General features: G+C 40.9%; 1 protein-coding gene and 1 long non-coding RNA gene across 6 annotated transcripts in view; one reads left to right on the forward strand and one right to left on the reverse strand.

Moving 5' to 3' along the window:
* Positions 1–2,746, reverse strand: part of NFAT5 (nuclear factor of activated T cells 5) — a 119,304-nt gene extending 116,558 nt beyond the window's left edge. For 3 of the 5 annotated variants that reach the window (XM_036086819.2, XM_078063740.1, XM_036086799.2), the window contains exons 1-2: positions 2,344–2,746; positions 547–600 (exon numbers count right to left, since the gene is read on the reverse strand). In XM_036086819.2, coding sequence (XP_035942712.2) covers positions 547–600; positions 2,344–2,416 — 127 coding nt within the window. In that variant the 5' untranslated portion in view covers positions 2,417–2,746. The remainder of the gene's footprint in view (positions 1–546; positions 601–2,343) is intronic. The other 2 variants (XM_078063741.1, XM_036086809.2) reach the window with 2 other exon arrangements.
* LOC144380328 (uncharacterized) overlaps positions 1,813–21,959 on the forward strand; it is a 51,879-nt gene continuing 31,732 nt past the window's right edge. Inside the window, exon 1 of the long non-coding RNA XR_013444426.1 lies at positions 1,813–1,952. This is a non-coding gene — a long non-coding RNA (uncharacterized LOC144380328). The remainder of the gene's footprint in view (positions 1,953–21,959) is intronic.

The raw sequence follows: 21,959 nt of genomic DNA on the forward strand, positions 1-21,959 counted from the left end.
CTGCCTGAGGCTCCACCTGCTTGTGCTTTCTGTCTCTCTCTCTCACACAAATAAATAAAATCTTAAAAAAAAAAAAAGCAACAGTAATGATATCAATACTTTTGTAATAAATAATTAACATGCTGTTTTGAAATGCTCAACATATAAAAGTTCTAAATTCTGAATTTTTAAACGAAATATGTGTTTGGTGTCACTCTTAGATATATTGATGATCATAATGTTTGAGCCTTTTCACATTCAGTTTATTTATAAAAAGCTAGAATTAAGATCTGGAATTCCAAAGTAGAACACCCAACATAATTTTTAGTAATTTTGTGGGGGTTTTCTCAAGGCTTCTCAAAGCAGATACAATAAGCTAACAAGCACATCAAACACAGTAATAAAATCCACTGAAACATTCAGCTGCTCTAAAAGAAGGATCAGGCTCTTTAGGAGAAAACTACATTGTATGAGTTTGCAAAGTTTCACACTTTCTCATTTAAACTCCATTTCAGAGAAAGCCTTTGCATACTCACACAATATGCTTTAAAATGGCACTTTGCTGACCTTCCAATAGTCCAGCTCTATGAAAATTCTGTGATGGGTGTAACTTCAGAGAATCTGAAAAACACAAAAAGCATTAAGTACTTTTTATGCTGAATGACTTAAGAAAAAAAAAAAAAAGCAAGGGTGGCATACATCTCTTACATAACTGCCATGTATTTTTAAGAACTAAAGCCCATATTTGTGAATATACTCTGCAAAAGAAGACTGAATTGCCTCTACATTGGTCTTTATGCTAAACTTCGATTTTCATAAAGCATTTGTTTCATGGAAAATTATCTGATGATTACTGCACAAATGGCATTAATGTCTTGACTATTTTTAGCACCCAATTGTACCCCATTAGCCCTCTTCTAAGAATCATCTCTTGATATAATCTTTTTCTTCTGACACTCAGAACTACAATATTTCCAAACTACTTCAGGTACGCTGCCTGAAAAACATCCTACAGGATGGTGACTGCCAACTAAAGTCATCAGAGCAACAGACAATGGCTGCAGTTACTAAGTAGGACTCTGTGTACAAACCCAATCGTCAGTCTGTAAAGTCCAGTACCTTCCAGAGTAAACTATCTCACTGATTCGCTTAAACGATGTAAATTTACATAATGTGAAGCTGAAGTCCCCCTTTCTGGAGGGGGTAGCCTCAGTGGATGGATACATCACACCAAAACTGAAGAAGTGCTGGATTTCTCAGTAAGGAGGTTCACAACGGCACATACTTTTTTTTTAATATGGTGAAATGAATATCTAATAACCCAGTTATGTCTTTTTGCCCCTCCCAGTGGTTTAAAAAGTGGTGAAGAGTGTAGTGGTAGCATTCTGGTTTGATGCCCCTTGCACAGGGAACCTGTTCTAACACATTCTTGTGGAGCCCAGTATAGGAATTTAAACCCCGTAGAGACCAACTCAAGTGTTAATATTGTAGATCCCGGGAATCCCCTTTAGGCCTTAGCCAAAAGAGTTTAAAAATGAGAATCTCTGTCCAATGCCCCCTCCCTGCAACGAGCCCTTGAACGGCAACGAAAGAGAAAATTCTCAAAGGACAGTCAGTGCCTGAGCTGGTACCCCTGGGACAGGAGAGGAATAAAACTAATCCAGAGAGAGCACCCCCATCCTTGTAAAAAGAGAGGGAGATGTAAGTCATTAGAATGCCACAGAGGTGGAAAGAGAGAAAAAGAGAAAATTCGGGCCCTTTCCAGCAGTAAGATGACGAGGAAAGGAAGAACGCCTGGTCGAGGGGGGCCGTCCCAACAAGGGGAGGGAGTGGACTAGGCCGGAGGGAGAGGGGGGTAGAACGACGGCGCACAAACAACCTGGAGGGGGAGAGAAATGGTGCCCCTGCACCCAGAACCGGCTCCAAGCCACGCCGCCCGTTTGGGGGCAACTTTGCTGGGGAGGATGGTCCTGGTAAGAGGGGCCGCGGCGCACGGATCGCAGCAGCCCCAGCGCGGGGCCCAGTCGGGGGAGGGGGGAGGAATCCCTGAGCCGGGGAGGCCGGGACCGGCCGCTCGAGGAGTGTGGCGGGGCCGGACACGCCGAGGGACTCTCAGAACGACTGGTGCCGCAGAGACCGGGGGCAGACGGCAATTGGGCCCCGTGCGGCCGGCGGCTCCGCGGGGGAGGGGCCGCCACTCCTCCCCTGCCCCTTCCACCATCACCCGACCCCATCGGCCTCTCCCCACACCCCCAAAACAGGCCCGACCGGCCCAGGCTTGCCCCCACCCCCGACGGGGACCCCTCCGGTCCCCCCCGGGCTGGGCCTCCCCGCCCCCACGCCCCAGCCCCCAGCCTGACTCACCTCGCGAGTACAGGGACTTGGGCGATTCCAGGTCTAGGTCCGCGCTGAGCAATGAGATGAAGTCCGAGGGCATCGCAGCTCGACCCAGCCCGGCCCGAGGGCAGCGGGAGGGGGGGAGCGGCGGTGGCGGCGGCACCTCCTCTCCGGGACCGCGGGCACCGAACCGGGGGCGGCGAGGCGAGGGCGGCTGCTGCTGCCTCCTCCTCGAGGGCAGTGACTTCCACCGGGCCGAGGACCGAGGAAACGGCAGCAAGGCGGAGGGGAAACTCCACGGGGACTAATTCCCGGAGAGCCAGGAGGGGGGTTCAGGGCGGGGAAAGGGAGGGGGGAAAGCCAACGGGTCCGTTTCGTGCTTCTCCTCAGCGAAAACTGACGGTCGCCGCCACCGCCGCCGCCGCTGACAGGAATCTGAGCCCCGCCCCCCGCGCGGCACTGCGCAGGCGCGGAGGGGGGCGCCCCAGAGCCTGGAAGAGCTAGGGCGGCCGCCGGAGGGCGGGGAGACGCGCCAAGGAACAGCATCAACAAGGGCTTCGCTTCCTGCCGCCGCGGCCGCGGCTGCTGTTTCCCAGCCGGGAAAGGGCCCCGCCAGCAGGGAGGGAGGCAGGGAGGTGTCCGCGCCTGGGGCCCCGGGGAGGGAAAAGGTATTTGCGCCGACCTGGTGGAGGCGAGCCCGAGTCGGCCGGCCCAGCGCCGAGCTGAGCTCAGGAGGAGACAGACCTGAGGGAGCCGAGGTGACTGTGGGACGAGAAGAAGGACCCCAGAGCTGGGTCCGGTCGGCCTGGGCGGGCTGGCTTGGGGTCTCACAGGGGAATGGAGTTTCGTCCCTTGGACAGCCACCAGCCGTTTAGGGTTTTCATAGGAGTGTCTACCTTGAGTTGGCCAAAGGACTATCAAACTCATTTCTTAATTAGGAAATGACAGACCTTATCTAAAAACCTCGAGTTATTGCATGTTTTTAATTCAAGTACCTTCTTCTCCCTTTGCCCTCCCCCTTTTTGTCTCCCCTCCCCCATTCTTTTCGAAAATTCGAAACAAAACATAAAAACAACTTTCTGATTGTGCTGGGTGGCCGGGTTTATTCGGAGTAGAAGATAAAAGACTATTTAAAAATTGGATCCTATGAATCCACCTGGCTGTTCTAAAGGAAAAAGGAAAAAAGCACAGCTAAACACCACTCTTCCAAACGCTTTTTCATTTTTTACCTTTGGATTAGGCAAGGATGGAGGGAAAACACATTTAATTGAGTTTTTGCTATTCTGTTCATGGGGCCAAAAGTTTCCGTTGCAAAAACTGAAAATCCTCACCTACACCGCAGACCGTTTCCTGACTCTAATAGACTTCTGAGAAATTTTTAATCAAGTTATTAAAATATCAATTGGAGTGCAGGGTATGCATCTTGGGAAATAATTTTAATCTTGTGTGGAATACTGATGCCAGCAATCACTGGGCAACGTTTTTAAGCTATTAAATTTGGTTTTGTTTTTGTTATTTTATCTATAAAGATAGAGATAATAAAAATCACTCTGGTGTGTATGCGTGTGTATATATCATATATATATATATATATATACATCTATATATATCATATATAGATATATACACAATTTATAGAGCCTTTTCCCCAGGAAGCTGGACAATTCATCATCTGGACTTGGAGTCCTGGAGATGGGGAAGAAACTCTCAGCAAAAGAGGCCCCAGTGCAGGTGTCTCTGGGGTGGGGCTCTTTGCAAAGCTTTACCTGCAGACCTAGAATTTAAACTTGTGTCATCAGAGTCTTCATATCTTTCCATCTGAACATCTGATTCAGGTTGCCCAATTATCTTCACTGCATTCTGTGCAGTAATGAATCAAGCCTGTGAACATTTTCTTCCTGTCAGAGGTAAGAAAGCTTTTCAGAGCCATCCCAAGATGGCAAAGCAGAACAGGAAACTACTCTCAAATCTCATTGCCACTGTTTGCTGTTGCAGCAAGTCCCAAGGGAAGTCCCTTCATAACTGGTAAGAGCCCCACTCATTTGAGAGGAAACTCAAATTGCCCAACAGGCCAAGGCTTTGGCCAAAGCTTTTTAAATTAGAGCAAACACCTGTTGGAGACCCCCCACACACACACCCCAGTCATTAGTCATACAAAATGTGAGGAGAGGAAATTGCAATTTACCAGGCAGAACCCTAATACTAAAAAATTGGGTGTCTCACTCGGAGCATATCCTTTTTCCCCAGACCTATGTAATCATTCAACAAACTTAGGGTATAGGAAATCCCCAGTACTGTTCTGACCCTAATTAACAGTCAAGAATTGGCAAGGCCGCTTGCTTCCCCTTTCCCTCAACACTTCTCTGCCCTTTTGTGCCTTTTTTCCCCTAGTATGAGTGCTTTGTTGTTTATGTTAATCAGATTTCCCTTGGCTTGGTAAAACCAAGAAAGGGGGGGGGGGCAAGTGTGACTTGACCCAGACTGAATCTCCTAGATGGATTCTTTAGGCTCAGGCCCCACCCCATCAGGCCTTGCATCAAGCAGTGATTATATCTCAAAGGATATTTGAAAATTCAGTGTCCTTCTAATTTCCTTTTACAGAAATACATTTTTTGAAAAACTGTTTAGATGGATAGTTTTCATGGCCGAGCTTTGCAACAGCACAGAGACCTAGATTTCGTGTTATCCTTAAAATTTCAGTGACTAAAAACACAAATTCATTAGTAAGCATGTTTGCTCTGCTCTGATCACAAAATATATGACCCGCATGATATTCAGGGTTACCAAAAGTAACTATCTGATCATTGTGTCTTTAGTAAATTACATGCTACCCCTAGTTCCAAGGATATTCCCTCTGTAGTCATTAGTATCTCCTTGCTTCCCCTTTTATTCAGTCTTTGAAAGAATCTCATATTGTATTTCAAAAACCACCCATCACTCAAATAAACACCTTCATAAAACTTTGTGCACAATAAAAAGTAAAGCTTTTTAAAATTTGGAAATTTCCTCTCATTGAAAATTACAATAGGATTATGGAACAAAACATAAAGCAGATTTAGTAGTTTGTAGAATTCCTTTATATTCCTTCCCAATCATATCACATTCCCAAGTTACTTGATTAAAATTTCACAAGAACCCAGATTCAACTACAAGGTTGTATAGATTATGCAACAGAGTGGCAGTTTTTATACTGGTGGTGTGTTCTTTAACCCCTCCTGGACCTGTTTAGGCACTTAGTGAATTGTGTTGCTGGATCTACTCTAAATGAAAGAGGTTCAAATATCAACCACTGAAAAGGAATTAAATAAACTCATACAGAACAGAGGAATGTGTTGTCACAAGATAATCTTTGTCATTGTAATACAATTAAGGCTGTTAAAATAATTTTGGTCACATGTATATTGTAAAGAACCTGCTAAACAAACACAAGATCTGAAAGGAAAATTTCCAGAGCAGTTCAAGTCATGGACAAAAAAAGTTTAGACCGAAAATTATCTTTGCTCTACCTTGGGAGCACTCCTTAATAATAATGGAGAATTGATAGTAGTGGGAAATAGCAATGACTGCATTTGTGCTGAAATTGTAAACAAAGTCTTATTTGATTATGACTATGTGTCAATTTTCACCCTTAGAACATGCTCTAGCAAATATTTCTAAAGGCAAAATTAGTTTTAATAGTTTTGCCGTTGGATTTAGAACATTCTCACTCCTTATATCTCTCACTGCCTAAATCTGATAATCAGGCATCTGATTCACTTTGATGAAGTACTTCTGTACTTTATGACTGGGTCTGAGTCAGAGTTGTCATCTGAAGTCTTACAAAGGCCAGTTCAGTCTCTCAAGATCTAGAATAGTTGGAAGTCCTGAGATACAGAGCAATCAGCTTGAATTGCAAGAACTTGGTGAACAGTGGAGAAAGGAGAGAAATGCCAGAGAAACTCAAGGGGTGGATTAGGGGGGAGAAATTTTAATGGGAAAATAGAAACCTCTGAGCGCAGAGTGCCTGAGTGGCTCAGTTGTTAAGCGTCTGCCTTCAGCTCAGGTCATGATCCCAGGGTCCTGGGATCGAGCCCCGCATCAGGCTCCCTGCTCAGCGGGGAGCCTGCTTCTCCCTCTCCCACTCCCCCTGCTTGTGTTCCCTCTCTCGCTGTCTCTCTCTGTCAAATTAAAAAAAAAAAAAAATCTTTAGAAACCTCTGAGCCCATTAAACCAAGAAAGGAAGGAGAATGTCTCTAGGTCATCCCAACAGTAGGCAGGTTGGACTTATGTAAACTGCATTCAATTCAGTCCTTATTCATACTGGCTTTGACACCACCATGTTTGCTAAGATGCTCTTTCCACATCTGATCATAACATGAATAGTCTAGTAGCCCCACCTCAGCTGTGATATTAGTTTGACCAAGAGTATGAATTAGAAATGGTTTTACAGGGCTACCTGGGTGGCTCTGTTGGTTAAGCATCCAGTCTGACTCTTGGTTTTGGCTCAGGTTGTGATCTTAGGGTCATGGGATCGAGCCCTGCGTCAAGGCTCCATGCTCAGCAGGGAGTCTGCTTGATGTTCTCTCTGTCCCTCTCCCTCTGCCCCTCACCCCGTGCTCTCTCTCTAAAATAAATAAATATTTAATTTATTTATTTTAGAGAGAGAGACAGAGATAGTAAGACAGAGCACCAGCAGGGAGGAGAGGGAGAAGCAGGCTCCCCGCTGAGCAGGGAGCCGGATGTGGGACTCGATTCCAGGATCCTGGGATCATGACCTGGGCCAAGGCAGATGCTTAACCAACTGAGCCACCCAGGTGCCAAAATCTTTTTTAAAAAAATGGTTTTACAGTTTCTATTACCCTCTCTCTTAATTCAGGGAGGTTTTTGTTTTTGTTTTTGAAGATTTTATTTATTTGAGAGAGCAAGAGAGAGAATACACATGCACACACACAGGGAGGAACAGAGGGAGAGGAAGAGAGAATCCCAGTCGGGGCTTGATCTCACAACCCTGAGATCATGACCTAAGCCGAAATCAAGAGTCAGATGCTTAACTGTCTGAGCCAATCAGGTGCTCCTTAATTCAGGGAGTTTTAACCTGAAGTCCATGGATTTGTTTCAAGGCATCTGTGATCCCCTTAAACTTGTATACAAATTTTTGCAAGCTTGTATCTACATGCACTTTTCTCCAAAGGATGAAAGTCTTAGAGTGCTGGGGTGCCTGGGTGGCTCAGTCGGTGGAGCATAGGGCTTTTTTTTTTTTTTTTAAGATTGTATTTATTTCTTTGAGAGAGAGAGAGAGAGATCAAGGGGGAAGAGCAGAGAGAGAGGGACAAGCGGGACTCCACACTGAGCACAGATCCTGATGAGGTGTTCAATCTTACCACCCTGAAATCATGACCTGAGCCAAAATCAAGAGTCGGAGCTTAACTGACTGAGCCACCCAGGCACCCCACATGAGACTCTTGATGTCAAGGTTGTGAGTTTGAGCCCCACATTGAGTGTAGAGATTACTAAAAAAAAAAAACTTAAAAAATTATTTTAAAAAACCACAAAGGATGAAAGTCTTTAACTTTCATAAGATTTCTGAAAAAAAAAAAATCCATAACCCAGAGAAGATGAAAAAGCATTCCTCTATATGAAGCACATCCATTCTTCCCTCTTTCCACAAATGAGCTCTAGGAACTATGCTAGGTGCAGGAAATACAAAGATGAATATAAGAAGTCAACTCTCAGCCTGATGTGGGAGACACCCTTTAAACCAGCACAGGATGCCGTGTGACAAGTGCTCTGCTAGAGTTTTGTACAGGTACTAGAAATCAGTTATCTTTTGCTTTATTAGTAAGCTGATAGAGGGCAAGAGGAAGGAATGCCATCTAACACACATCACTTTCTTCTCTGCTCACTACCCCCACAGCTGACTTCTCTTCACTCCAACCACAATTTCCTACAGTGGTCAAGAGAGGCTAGACAGTTGCAGGGCAAAGTCCTGACATACAAATGTTTACATTAGGAAGCATCGCAGCTATTATTGTTGATACAAATATTCCAAGAAATACCTGGGCTTCATTGGACTTTGTCAGTGGATTGTCAAAGAAACACTGAGTGTCTTTTTTCAGCTTTGCTGAGGATTATGGCTAAATACTTAGGTTAAGGATGCAATGATAAAATAGCTGAATTGGTCATCCACAACTGAGCCCAGAACTAAAGGGCTAAGTTGAAGTTACTGGATAAACTAGACTGACTTTAGAAATAACATATTCCACCTGAGAAGCATTTGTTTCAGCTGAATAAGGAAATGGGGACTGCTCCAAACATGGGAAGAGGCATGCGAGGGATCTGCCCACATCTGTCAGAATCTAATTATAAAACACGAGGCTTAGAAACAATATTCATTTAGGTATTCATTCAGTTTCTCTACCCACAAAGAATCCTGTTTATCCTTCAAAGTCCAGCTCAGAATTTACCTCTGTAAATTCACCCTGAACCCTTCCAAGGAACATTAATTGTTCTCTGTGTTCCCATAGCATTTCATCCAAAATGTTGGTAGAGCAATCACAACAATGAATTCTAGTTCATGGGTCTCTCTCTAATATATTGTGAACACTTGTTTGTATAGTCTTTGACAAGGTCAAAAAAAGTAAAACACATCCTTGCCTTAAATAACTTCTAATTGATTTTGAGCACATAACTTTAGCACCCACGCTTCTAAGATGCCATTTCTTGAATTTGACATCCAGTACAGAGATTAACAGAATGAAAGAAGAAACTGGAAAGTTAAGACAAGGTTAGAGGTGAAAGGCCACAAACGAGGATTTTGTTCTTTATCCTATAGGCACTGGGGAACTATTGAAGGTTTTGGAGGAGGGGGATAACAGGACCAGAGCTGTATTTTAAGAAAGTAACAGAGACAGGAGTGTGGAGAGTAAATTGGCAGCTGAAAGCCTAGAAAGAGAGCCCAGCAAAGGCCAATGAGGCCCCGAAGGGTAAAGGCTGAAAAGGAGGAGCTGTTTATGCAAGACATTGTGGAACTAGAATCAAAAGAACTCAGAAATTGCTTAAATGTTGAAAGTGAGAGAGAGAAGTATGAGAATGTTCAAGAAAAGGAGATAGTGAGAGAAGTCTGAAACATCCACCAACAGGTTCCTCATTGTTGGAGTCCAATAGCTTAACAATAGCTAAAAAAAATACCTAACAGAGAAGCAAACACCACTTAAACATGAATCACCCAAGAGACTCTATACTTTTGTACATGGAGCAGCAAAATCTCTAACCAGAAAAGGAATTATCCTAGATTTAGTTTTTACCAGTAGGAAATCCAAGTAAACATAACTTGCTGAAACTCAGGGAAAGAGTAAATTGATTAAGAAACAAATTTACATGAGCATGCGTTCCCGGTGTTCACTCCAAATATACTCAAGTATTAACATATAAGCCTTTAAATGCTTATTTTCGGGGCACCTGGGTGGCTCAGTTGTTAAGCGTCTGCCTTCGGCTCAGGCCATGATCCCAGGGTCCTGGGATCGAGCCCCGCATCAGGCTCCCTGCTCTGCACGAAGCCTGCTTCTCCTTCTCCCACTCCCCCTGCTTGTGTTCCCTCTCTCGCTGTGTCTCTCTGTGTCAAATAAATAAATAAAATCTTAAAAAAAATAATAAATGCTTATTTTCGTAGTAACTAAATATGGAAGAATTTCAAGAATCCTAAAGGCCAACAATTCTTCCAAAAAAGAAAAAAGAAAAAAGTCCTGTAGAGATAAAAAGCAGCCATAATGTCTTTAAAGAGGATCAATTTGCAAACCTTCCATTCGTGGAAGTTTTGGTTAATAACGGACCTGAAGTTTACTCTATAAGGCCTGGACCGAGGACCAAAGCATTTAAAAACCAGGTACAAAACTGACTGAGGGAACTCTGAACTCCCCCCTGAACTGGAATCACAAAAAACAAGTAGGTGGTCTGCCCTTTGTAGTTAGTTAGTTAGTTAGTTATTTTAGTTTATTTATTTAAGCAATCTCTACACCCACTGTGGGGCTCAAACTCACCACCCCGAGATCAAGAGCTGCATGCTCTACTGACTGAGCCAGCCCGTCACCCCTGCCCTTTGTACTTATTAAATAAATACCGTTTCGGGGTGTAGGAGAAATATGAAAAAGGGAAATCCAGAAAGAAACATTTAGCAAAAGAAAAACACAGGAAAAGAGCCGATGCAGAGTCATTCCAGTAGGCTTCCCTCCAGAAGCAAAGTGGAAAATGTAATCTATGTCATGGCTCATGAGCAGCTCAATCCCCAGCCCCAAATCCAACTTGGTCTACAGTGCGGAGGGCCATCTTTAAATACGACGCCCAGTGATTCTAATTTCTTCTTGATAGTTATGGTATTTTCTCTATCGTATATACATACCTTGGTGGTCAACAGCTACCAAAGGAGTATATAATCATTTATATGATCCAAGGAAATATCTGATAGATCTGTATTTCTCATGGATGTTACATACACCTATTTTTCTTAAATCAGAGGCTACTTGATGAAGTAGGACGTGAACAGACTTGAAAACAGGAGTCCTAAGTTCTAGATGTAGGCAATGAGGCAACTAGGATGTCCACTTTTGGAGCGCCCAGCAGGTAGTCCTACTTCTCCTGAGTACTGTGACTTTTCTTCAGGGAATAGTTTGTGCTTTCCCTCTGGACTTAATCCTGGGTAAGGCAGGAGCTGCTGGCTTCCCCTTGTCACAAAGGGGGTAAGAGCCTGTCTGGAGTGGAGGGAGCAGAGGAAGTGTTGCCAAAAGCTGGAGAGAGAAAACCCAGAATCTGAATAAAAAAAATCACTGGAGTCACTGGAGGAGGCCACACCTGACTTCAATGATCTGAAATGATCATTTCTTTTTCTTGCTTAAGAGGTTTGGGATTGGGTTGTCAGTCCCTTCAAAGTAAGAAAATCTTAACTTGATACAACCTGCCCGGGCTTATGGAACTTTCTTGGACCTTTGTCTCCTCTCTGTGAAATAAGTGGGTTAGATTATTTATCAGGCAGGCATTGTGTTTGGCTGCTAGCAACAAACACCAGTGGCTTAGAGGTTTTAGTTTTCTCATACGAGAAGCCTGGATTAGGCAATCCAGGCTAATCCCACAGTCTCACAATGCCATCAGGCTCACAAGCTTTCAAGGTGGCCCTTGTTCTCATGCTTACAAGATGTCCCCTCTAAGCATCCTGTCTGCATTCTAGGTGAGAGGAAGAAAGAAGAGTAAAGGGGCGCCTGGGTGGCTCAGTTGGTTGAGTGTCTGCCTTCAGCTCAGGTCATGATCTCAGGGTTCTGGGATCAAGCCCCGTGTGTGTCAGGCTCCCCTGCTCAGCAGGGAGCCTGCTTCTCCCTCTCCCTCTGCCCCTACCCCCGCCCCGCTTCTGCTCTCTCTCTCAAATGAATAAATGAATAAATGAATAAAATCTTTCAAAAGAAAAAGAAGGAAGAGTAAAAGGCAAAGGGTCAACTGTGGTCCATGTAAGATCCACATAGTGGCTTCTATTTACATGTCACTGGCCAGGACTATGTCACATGGTCACTCCATCTGAAAGGCTGGGAAATCTGTGGGTTTTTTTAGATGTGTACATTGATGCTCTGAACACAACTGGGGGTCAGCTGGCACGGAAGAAGGGAAGAACAGATGTTGGGTAGACAATTACAGTATCTGCTGCAGACTACATAATAGCAAAAGGTAACCTCCCTCTCTGAAATTCTATCTTTCTAATCTTTTTTCTATGTTGTTTTACCTAATCTTTTTCTTAATGGAAAAGAGCTAAGTGTTTTCTGGAAAGTAAGCACATTTTTAAAACCTCAAATTTTGAAGAAGTAGAGGTACATCTCATAAATGAAATGACAATAGGTACATATGAGATATCAGGTTATTAATCAAAAGTGCTTCACATTTATTATCTCCTCCCTGAAATTTTCTTAAACTTGAAAATTCCAATCTTCAGGAAGCCTCTTCTCACTAATCCCAACTATACTTATCCCTTCTTTCATTGAACTAAGTCACCTGTTTTTTCTTTCTCATTTTCAGTGCTTCTCAGATGATTTCATATCCTCATCTTTTATCTCTCCAAATAAACTGTAAACTAGTAAAGAGCAGAGCCTGACACTTAGCACAATGCTGGATTTGTAGTGAACAATCACGAATGGTTGAGCAATTGAATGGATGGATGGATGGATGGATGGATGGATGGATGGATGGGTGGGTGGGTGGGTGGATGGATGGATGGATGGATGGGTGGGTGGGTGGGTGGGTGGATGGATGAATAACTGAAAACTGAAAACTGAATTTCTATTTTTCTCTCTTCAGAACTCTATCCTCAGTGCATGCTTGCTAACTGACTGCACCTCAGAGTCATTGCCAAGGCAATTTGTATCCTAGGAAGCCAGGTTTAGAAAGCCTTTTATTTTCTACCTCTAAATCCATTCCACCCTTGCATATTCAGCTCACAGCAGGAGTGAGCACCCGACCACCTCCCTTCACCTAACTGCTTCACCTAGTCCCCCTCCCATTTTAACTGATTAAAGGTCTTACCTTCAGGAAATTCTTATGTTTAAATTAAATTCTGTGCAAGCCATTTCCTCTTCTTTTGCTCTCTAAGTTGACAGAACACAGCAAGTAACATGTTTATCAGTGTTTTATAAAGGCCTGAGTGGGTTTTCTTTTTTAATAAAATTTATGTGGCTGTTTTATACTGCAAAAGCAATGCATTCATTGTAGAAACTAAAAATAATAGCTGAAAATATAAGTAAGAAGGTAATAAATAAGAATTATTCAAAAACTCGGGGTGCCTGGCTGGCTGAGTCAGAAGAACGCACAACTCTTGTCAGGGTTCTGAGTTTGAGCCCCACATCTGGTATAGAGATGACTTAAATAAACTTAAAAAAATTATTCAAAAATCATAAACCACCACATAGAAAAGATCATTCAGTATCTATCTTTCTGGAATTTTTTAAATGTGTATTTACCTTACATACACAAAAATTGGCTACACTGTGTATACTGTTATCCTGCATTGCTGATGTAAGTATGAACATCAATACACATCAGCAAATATTCTTTTTCTTTTTTGAAGATTTTACCTATTTATCTGAGAGAGAGACCAAGACCATGAGTGGGGGGAGGGGCAGAGGGAGAGGGAGAAGCAGACTCCCTGCTGAGCATGGAGCCCAGACCCCGATCCCAGGACCCTGAGATCATGACCTGAGCCAAGGCAGCCACTTAAACCACTGAGCCACCCAGGCGCCCCCACATCAGTAAATATTCTTAATAATGTGTGATGGCAGAGGAGTATTCCATTATAGAATATATCTTAACTTACTAGCCAGTCCGCTACTTTTGGCATTTAATTTGTTTCCTTTTTTGAAAACCTTTGTAAATACCACCGAGATGAACATCCTTGTAGCTAATCTGTGCTTTTAGCCTTTTCTTAATTATTTCCTTTGGATATACCCTTAGTAAGTTTTACTTCTGATGAGCAATAAGGAGAAATGATGTAGGAAATGGAGGAGACTGGAAGCAAGGCCATAGTGGCTCTTTAGCCTTGTTTTAGGACTGAAAATGTGTTTGGCTTGCAGGTTCCAGGGCTTATTCAGCACAACATAATGCAACAATTTTAAAATATATTCCTGTGGCACAACACCTGGGAATCTGAGCTCTCTGCAGAACGCTGCAGAAACTCCGGTAAGGGAAACTTAAAAGCACAAAACATATAATCTCATGCTACATCAGATACCATCCTATTCCAGCATCTAGTATCCATTTCAGAAAAACACATCAGAGAAAAATTGAATTGAGAAAATTTGGCAAATTAATGAGTTTTCTATCTAAACTGGTAAAAGGCTGCTGTTGTCTGATTTGGTGGTGCTCAAAAAGTACTAGCGCAAGTGAAAAAAGCAGAATATTTCATTCTGAATCTCCTCCCTGCCACTTATGAAATGCCTAAAACTCTTAATCACTCTGAAACCTCAGTCTCCTCCTCAGCAAAATGGCTTTATAATAGTACCTTTGTCATTCACAGAGGTATATCTGTGAATGACAAAGATATACCCCTTTGATGTATCTTAGGGAGAAACTGAGCTAAATCGTGAGAAATTGCTTTGTAAAGTGTAATACTGTAACACAAATGTTACTGGTAATTGTTATTGTAATTGATCCAGACTTGGTGGGAGGGGTTGCTGGGTGGCTTGGTTAAGTGTCCAACTCTTGATTTTGGCTCAGGTCATGATCTTGGAGTTGTAAGATCAAGCACCGAATTGGGCTCCACGTGGGGTGTGGAGCCTGCTTAAGATTCTTTCTCCCTCTCCCTCTGCGCCACCCCCCCCATGAAAGAAAGAAAGAAAGAAAGAAAGAAAAGAAAGAAAAGAAAGAAAGAAAGAAAGAAAGAAAGAAAGAAAGAAAGAAAGAAAGAAAGAAAGAAAGAAAGAAAAAGAAAGAAAGAAAGAAAAAGAAAGAAAGAAAGAAAAAGAAAGAAAGAAAGAAAAAGAAAGGAAGAAAGGAAGGAAGGAAGGAAGGAAGAAAGACTGATTCAGACTTCACTAGAACTGAGTTCTTCACAAAGACTGGACAGCATAAATGCAATCCTAAATATAAGAATTTCATGATATGACAGCATTCGATCAAACCTATCACCAAATAATCATCTTATAGAAACAAATACTACAATCAACCTTCAAAAGCTGAGATTAAAAAATTCCCTTCAGTTCTTTTTTTTTTAAGATTTTTATTTATTTATTTATTTGAGAGAGAGAGACACAGGGAGGGAGGGAACACAAGCCGGGGGAGTGGGAGAGGGAGAAGCAGGCTTCCTGCCGAGCAGGGAGCCCGATGCGGGGCTCGATCCCAGGACCCCGGGATTGTGACCTGAGCCGAAGGCAGACGCTTAACGCCTGAGCCACCCAGGTGCCCCTTCCCTTCAGTTCTAAGAGCTCTTTTATTTGTGACTCAGGGGGAAGAGACACTTATTCTACATACTTTCATTCTTATTGTTTGGTAGCTTATTCTTACATGGAAACTTAAAGGACCTAAACTTTAAAAATAAGTATTTTTGGGGGCGCCTGGGTGGCTCAGTCGTTGAGCGTCTGCCTTCAGCTCAGGTCATAATCCCAGGATCCTGGGATCAAGCCCCGCATCGGGCTCCCTGCTCCGCGGGAGGCCTGCTTCTCCCTCTCCCACTCCCCCTGCTTGTGTTCCCTCTCTCACTGTGTCTCTCTCTGTCAAATAAATAAATAAAATTTAAAAAAAATAAAAAAATAAAAAGTATTTTTTTTAAAGTGCAAAAGGTGTGTCTATACTTTTTTTAAGTTATGATCATAACTACAAAAACAGTATATGAACAAGGATTGAAAGACAGTAGGTAACAGTAAGAATCCTCGCACTTAGATGGCAGCTTTATAGATTTTCTTTAAAAATTTTTCCCTATCCATAATACATCACTTCAGATAAATGTTTTAATGTATAAAAAATAGACTTTCTTGTCTTATTTTTTCTTTTTATTTCTTTACAGTTTATAATTACATGGGCAAATCAATTTAAAGAAATTCATCCCAAGTTGAGAGTACTTAGGGTTCTGTGTCCCTTAATCAGTTTATTCTCACCCAGCTTTCAAGATATTTGTAATTAGGCAGAAAACATATCATTCAAATCTATGTTTTAGAAGAATAAAATCAATTTTCCTCTCCTGGTTAGAAACAAATCCTAAGAGGGGTTCCTGGCTGGTTCAGTTGACAGAGCGTGCAACTCTTGATTTCAGGGTCATGAGTTGAGCCCCATGTTGGGTGTGGAGCCTACTTAAAATAAAAATTTTTAAAAAAAGAATGAAACAAATCATAAAATAAAGAAACGTTATAGGGCGCCTGGGTGGCTCAGTCGTTATGCGTCTGCCTTCGGCTAGGTCATGATCTCAGGGTCCTGGGATCGAGCCCCACATCAGGCTCCCCGCTCAGCGGGAAGCCTTCTTCTCCCTCTCCCACTTCCCCAGCTTGTGTTCCCTCTCTCGCTGTGTCTCTCTCTGTCAGATAAATAAATAAAATCTTAAAAAAAAAATGTTATAAGTGAAGTGGAAAGAACCTTGTATAGGAGACAGAATTACGGTCATCTCAATCGGTCATGTTGCTATTCAAGATGGCTCTTCTACCTCAGCTAACTAGAATGTATATCATTAACGGAAAGGAATAGGAAAAGGAGAGGGCAGAGCATTCCTCTTCCCTTTAAGACATGGACTACCTCTAGGGGCACCTGGGTGGCACAGTTGGTTAAGTGCCCAACTCTTGGTTTCTGCTCAAGTCTTGATCTCAGGGCATGAGATCAAGCTCCGTGTCAGGCTCTACACTCAGTGTGGAGTGTGATTGGGTTTCTCTCACCCTCTCCCTCTGCCCCTCCTTCCCACTTGCTCTCTCTCTCTCTCTCAAATAAGTAAATCTTAAAAAAAAAAAAAAAAAAAAAAAGGGCTCCGGGGTGGCTCAGATGGTTAAGCGTCTGCCTTCAGCTCAGGTCATGATCTCAGGGTCCTGGGATCGAGTCCCGCATCGGGCTTCCTGCTCCTTGGGAGCCTGCTTCTCCCTCTGCTTCTCTCTCTCTCTCATGAATAAATAAATAAAATCTTAAAAAAAAAAAGACAAGACATGGACCACCTCTAATTTTGTCTTAGTAGCCAAAGCTTAAAGACAACCACATCTACTAAAGTGCAAGGGATGCTGAGAAATGTAGTATGTAGTTATATGATCAGCTACAAATCTGAGGTCCTATTACAATAAGAAGAATAGAAGAGTTAATGTGAGGCAGCTATCCACCAAAAAATGACAGTAAATCTACAAGAAACACCATAGTTAATGGTGAAAAAAATAAAGCATTTCATTAAAATAAGAAACAAAACAAGGATGCTTTCTTCTCTATGCTATTAAACATTGTCCTAGAGATCCCAACCAATGCAATTAGAAAAAATAAGTAAGAGGAATAAGGATTGGAAAATAAGAAGGAAAAATCTTTGTTACTTCCACTTGAAATGATCGTCTACATAAGAAATGCAAGAAAAACATTAAAATAGTTTAGCAACTCACTGGTAAAGACAACATCCAAAAATCAATAATGTTGCTAATGATAAAAAATATAATTACAAGAGCAACAAAAACCATGAGATACCCCATGAATAAACAGACAAAAGATGGACAAGACTTTTAAGGAGAAATTTATAAAACATAGAAGGATATAAAAGGCCACTTACATAAATGGAAGCTATAGTATGTTCATGGACAGAAGGAGTCAAGATCTATAATTGGTCTATAAATTTATTAATCTATGTCAGTTAATGTATAAACTCATTGTAATACCAATCAAAATTCCAAAAGAACATTGTGTTGATCTTCATAAAGCAATCCTAAATTTCATACAAAAGAACAAATAGCCCAAAAATAGCAAAGAGAATTTTGAGGAAAAAATAAGGAGGACCTACTAGACCTGACTTGACCTACCAGGTCAGTTAAGAAAAATTTATCATAAAGCCATATTTTTAAAAACAATTCAACATTTGTTTAGAAATAGACAAACAGATTAAATACATATGGAAACTTGGCATAAAATAGAAATTGCATTATAAATCAGTGGGAAAAAATGGAAAAACTTAATAAATGGTGCTGAAACAATTAGCCACTTATACAAAAAAGCAAAATAAATTAGTTCCTTACCTTATACCAGATAAAAATAAATTCAGAGTGGATTAAAAATGTTAAAGGTAAAAAGTAACATGGAAAATTGTTAGAAGAAAACATAACAGTTTTATGACATCAGAATAGGGAAAGATTTTCCAAACAAGACTCAAAAGTACAAAGAGTAAAGAAAAGCATTTGACTACATTAAAATTGAAAAATATCTGCCAGACCATATTAATATCGTATCATAATATACTATAGAAAATACCAAAGGATACCTACAAACTGAAGATGTTTGCAACTCAACACAACTAAAAGATTAATAGCTTACCCAGCAGAAGAGTAATACACTGAGTATCTATAAATTCTGACAAATCATTTTTAAAAACCACAATTTTTAAGCAAAGGTGAACAAGAAATTCATCAGAGAAAATTCTGGATGGTTAATAAACATGAAAAAAATGTTCAACCTCACCAGTAATTGGGGTAATGAAAATTAAAACAAGGAGATACCATTAGGAGTAGAAAAAAAATTTAATAGTAGACCTAGTATTTTAGAACAGTTTCAGATTTACAGAAAATTTGAGAAAATATCATTTCCATATACCTCATGCCCAGGTTCCCTGAATGTTAATATCTTATATTAGTGTGGTACATTTGTTACAATTAATGTACAGATATTGACACATCATTATTAAAGTCCACAGTTTATCCCAGTTTCCTTAGTTTACTGTCATTTTTATATTCCAGGATCCCAGCTGGGGTACTACTTTACATTTAGCTATCAGATATGCTCCTTAGGCTCCTCTTGGCTATGACAGTTTCTCAGACTGTCCCTGGTTTTGATGACCTTGACAGGTTTGAGGAGTACTGGATAAGTATATTGTAAGATACCCTTCTAGGAGTTTTGTCTGATAGTTTTTTTGTTTGTTTGTTTGTTTGTTTGTAACTAGACTGGGGCAATAGGATTTTGGGAGGAAGACCATACGGTTAAAGTGCCATTTTTATCACATCATATCAAGAGTACATACTATCAAGATGATTTATGACTGTTAATGACCTTGATCATCTGGGTGAAGAGTAGAAAAATTTTAAGATCTTAAAATTTTAAGTGTAATAAGGACACAAGGAAAGGAAATGAGAACTTTCCTACACTGCTGGTGCTTATGTAAGTATAAAGTGACAAAACAAAAAACAAAACAAAATACAAAAAAGACCCTCACTTTGGGTAGAAATTTGGCAGTATCTGTTGAAGTTGGAAGTGTCTATACTCTTATTTTTTTTTTAGATTTTATTTATTTATTTGAGAGAGAGAAGGAGAAAGTGAGGGGGAGAGAGCACAGAGTGAGAGGAAGAAGCAGACTCCCAGCTGAGCAGAGAGCCCAACAAGGCACTTGATATGAGGCTTGATCCCAGGACCCTGAGATCATGACCTGAGTTGAAAGCAGATGCTTAAGTGACTGAGCCACCCAGGCACCCCAGGAAGTGCCTATACTCTTGAACTAGCAATTCCACATCTAGATTTGAAAACCTCTCACTCACATATATAAGCATGCAATGACATGTTTATTGCAATTTTATGTGTAATACTAGAAAAATACTGAAAAACTAGAAAGTAGGAATCCTGAATCCCTGAATTGAAGACCCTGAATCCATTGGTACCTTAAGCCTGAGCAGCTCCCATGCAACCAAGAGCTCTTCAGTTACATGACCAAATAATATTCTAAGTTAAGCCTGCTTGAGATGATTTTTCTGTCATTTGTAACCTGAGTTTTAACTGATACACCAAGATATTAATGTCAAGTTCATCTAAATCCACGCCCAGTTTTTTTTCCTAAAGGAAAAGTCAACATCTATTAAGCAAAGCCTAAAAGCCTAGACTCTAGACCCTAGAGGATAATTAAGCCACAGTGGCCATATCTCTAAGGTTTATAGTATACAAACTATTCTAGGCAGTCTTGATCAAAGCACAAAATCAATAAACAAAATAAACATAGTACATGAAATCAATGAAAAGAATTTCATAAAGTGATATCTTACAAAGTTTCACATTCACATAAATCAGCTCAAGATGAAGTTTCTTTTATCTTAAAATAGGAAATATTTCAAATATACAGGAAATAGATGCCATATATCCATCACCCAGAGAACACATTCAACATTTCCCTATATTTGTTCATATTTTTTTAGAAAGACACAAGGCATTATATGTAACACTGTAGTCTCTTTAACCATCCTTTTTCCTTCTCCTTCCCCATAGTAACCACTGTTCTAAAGTTGGAGTGTATCATTCCATGCTTGTTTTTACACTTTTACTACATATATGAGTATCATTGTTTGGATTTGCATTTTCCTATTACTACTGAGTTTGAACATTTTTTCAGGTATTAATTGGCCATTCAAGTTCCTCTGCTGTTTATTTCCTTCTGCCACTTTTTCGTTTGGGTTGTTTGCCTTTTGTTAGTCTTTTATATATCCTGGATACAAATCCGTTGTTGTTTATATGTGTGGCAAATATCTCCTCTCTATCAATTGCTTGTCTTTGCCTTGGCTTATGGTGTTAGTCATACAGAACCCCCAAGGACAGTTGAAAGAAATGGTTATTTCTGAGTTAATGGTGAGAATATGGGTGTTTGGTTGTTGTTATTCTTTGTACTTTTCTGTATTTTAAAAACCTTTCAAACTATAAAAGAATTTCTAAAGAAAAATGGGAAGAAAAGTAATAGTGATGCATGGTTTTATTCTTCCTTCTGCTTTTCTATAATTTCCAAAGTTCTTGTAATAAGCAAATCTATAACGGGAGGGAAACCACCAAATCATTTTTTGTTCTTAAGTTTTGTTTAGCAAACTTAATGCTAATATTGGGGGGTAGTTAGTGCCACTTTAGAGTCTACACAGCTATCTTAAGCATTTTTATATATATATATATATTTTTAAAGATTTTATTTATTTGACAGAGAGAGACACAGCGAGAGAGGGAACACAAGCAGGGGGAGTGGGAGAGGGAGAAGCAGACTCCCCACTGAGCAGGGAGCCTAATGTGGGGCTCGATCCCAGGACCCCGGGATCACGATCTGAGCCGAAGGCAGATGCTTAACGACTGAGCCACCCAGGCGCCCCTTTATATATATTCTTATTAATATAGTCCCTTCTACCAAGCATCTACAACTAAATAGGTGATGGAAAAGCCCATATTGTCCTAAAAATAACCCCCACTCAGATAAGTGGCTTAAATCCCTCTCATGAGCTTGGAATCATGCAGACATGAGTCATGGACAAGATGTCAGTAGTATTGTTTCCTTAATTTCAAAGGAATAGAATATATATGTGCCTGCATGTGTGTGTATTCTGATATCCTGAATTGTGGTTACTGCAGAGAGACAATGGACACATTCAAAATAAGTAGAAATGAGGTATTTACTGAGATTAGCCGTGGGTTCCTCTTACGATCTGTTTTATCATTCATTGCATTGATATTAACAGTTGGGTAACAGCAGGTGTGAGTGGGTAAAATGACTCTAAATCACAGTCACATGGGGGAAGTTAGAAAAATTGTGCGTAGCATGGAAACCTTTTTACTTTTGTAGCTATCTAAGCAAGCAAAGCTTGAGTTTCCAAATCTAGTGACAGATTTATTTTAATGTAATTGAATAATCGGAGTTTTCCACTGTCAGAAACTTTTATCCACTTCATTACTTAGAGGATTAAAAGAAAATATGATCTGGTGTTTTATGGAGCTTTCTCCTCCCAGGGACCCAAAGAGCGAACAACTGGGAACATATGACCCTGAATGTTATCTGTTTCCGCTGCATCTGACTGAGCACAGTATATACTAGAATCACTGCCAAAAGTTTCAAGTCTGCCTCTCACCTCCATTGGCTCAGAATGATTGGGTTCTAGAACTGAAATCACTGAAATCACTGAATCCCTCTCATTTTACAGGTGAAAAAACTGGGGCATAATTTCAGTAGGAAGTAATAAAATTACATTTACGAATAC

This window comes from Halichoerus grypus, chromosome 15, assembly GCF_964656455.1.
Source record: "Halichoerus grypus chromosome 15, mHalGry1.hap1.1, whole genome shotgun sequence".
In the NCBI taxonomy this organism is placed as follows: Eukaryota; Metazoa; Chordata; class Mammalia; order Carnivora; family Phocidae; genus Halichoerus; species Halichoerus grypus.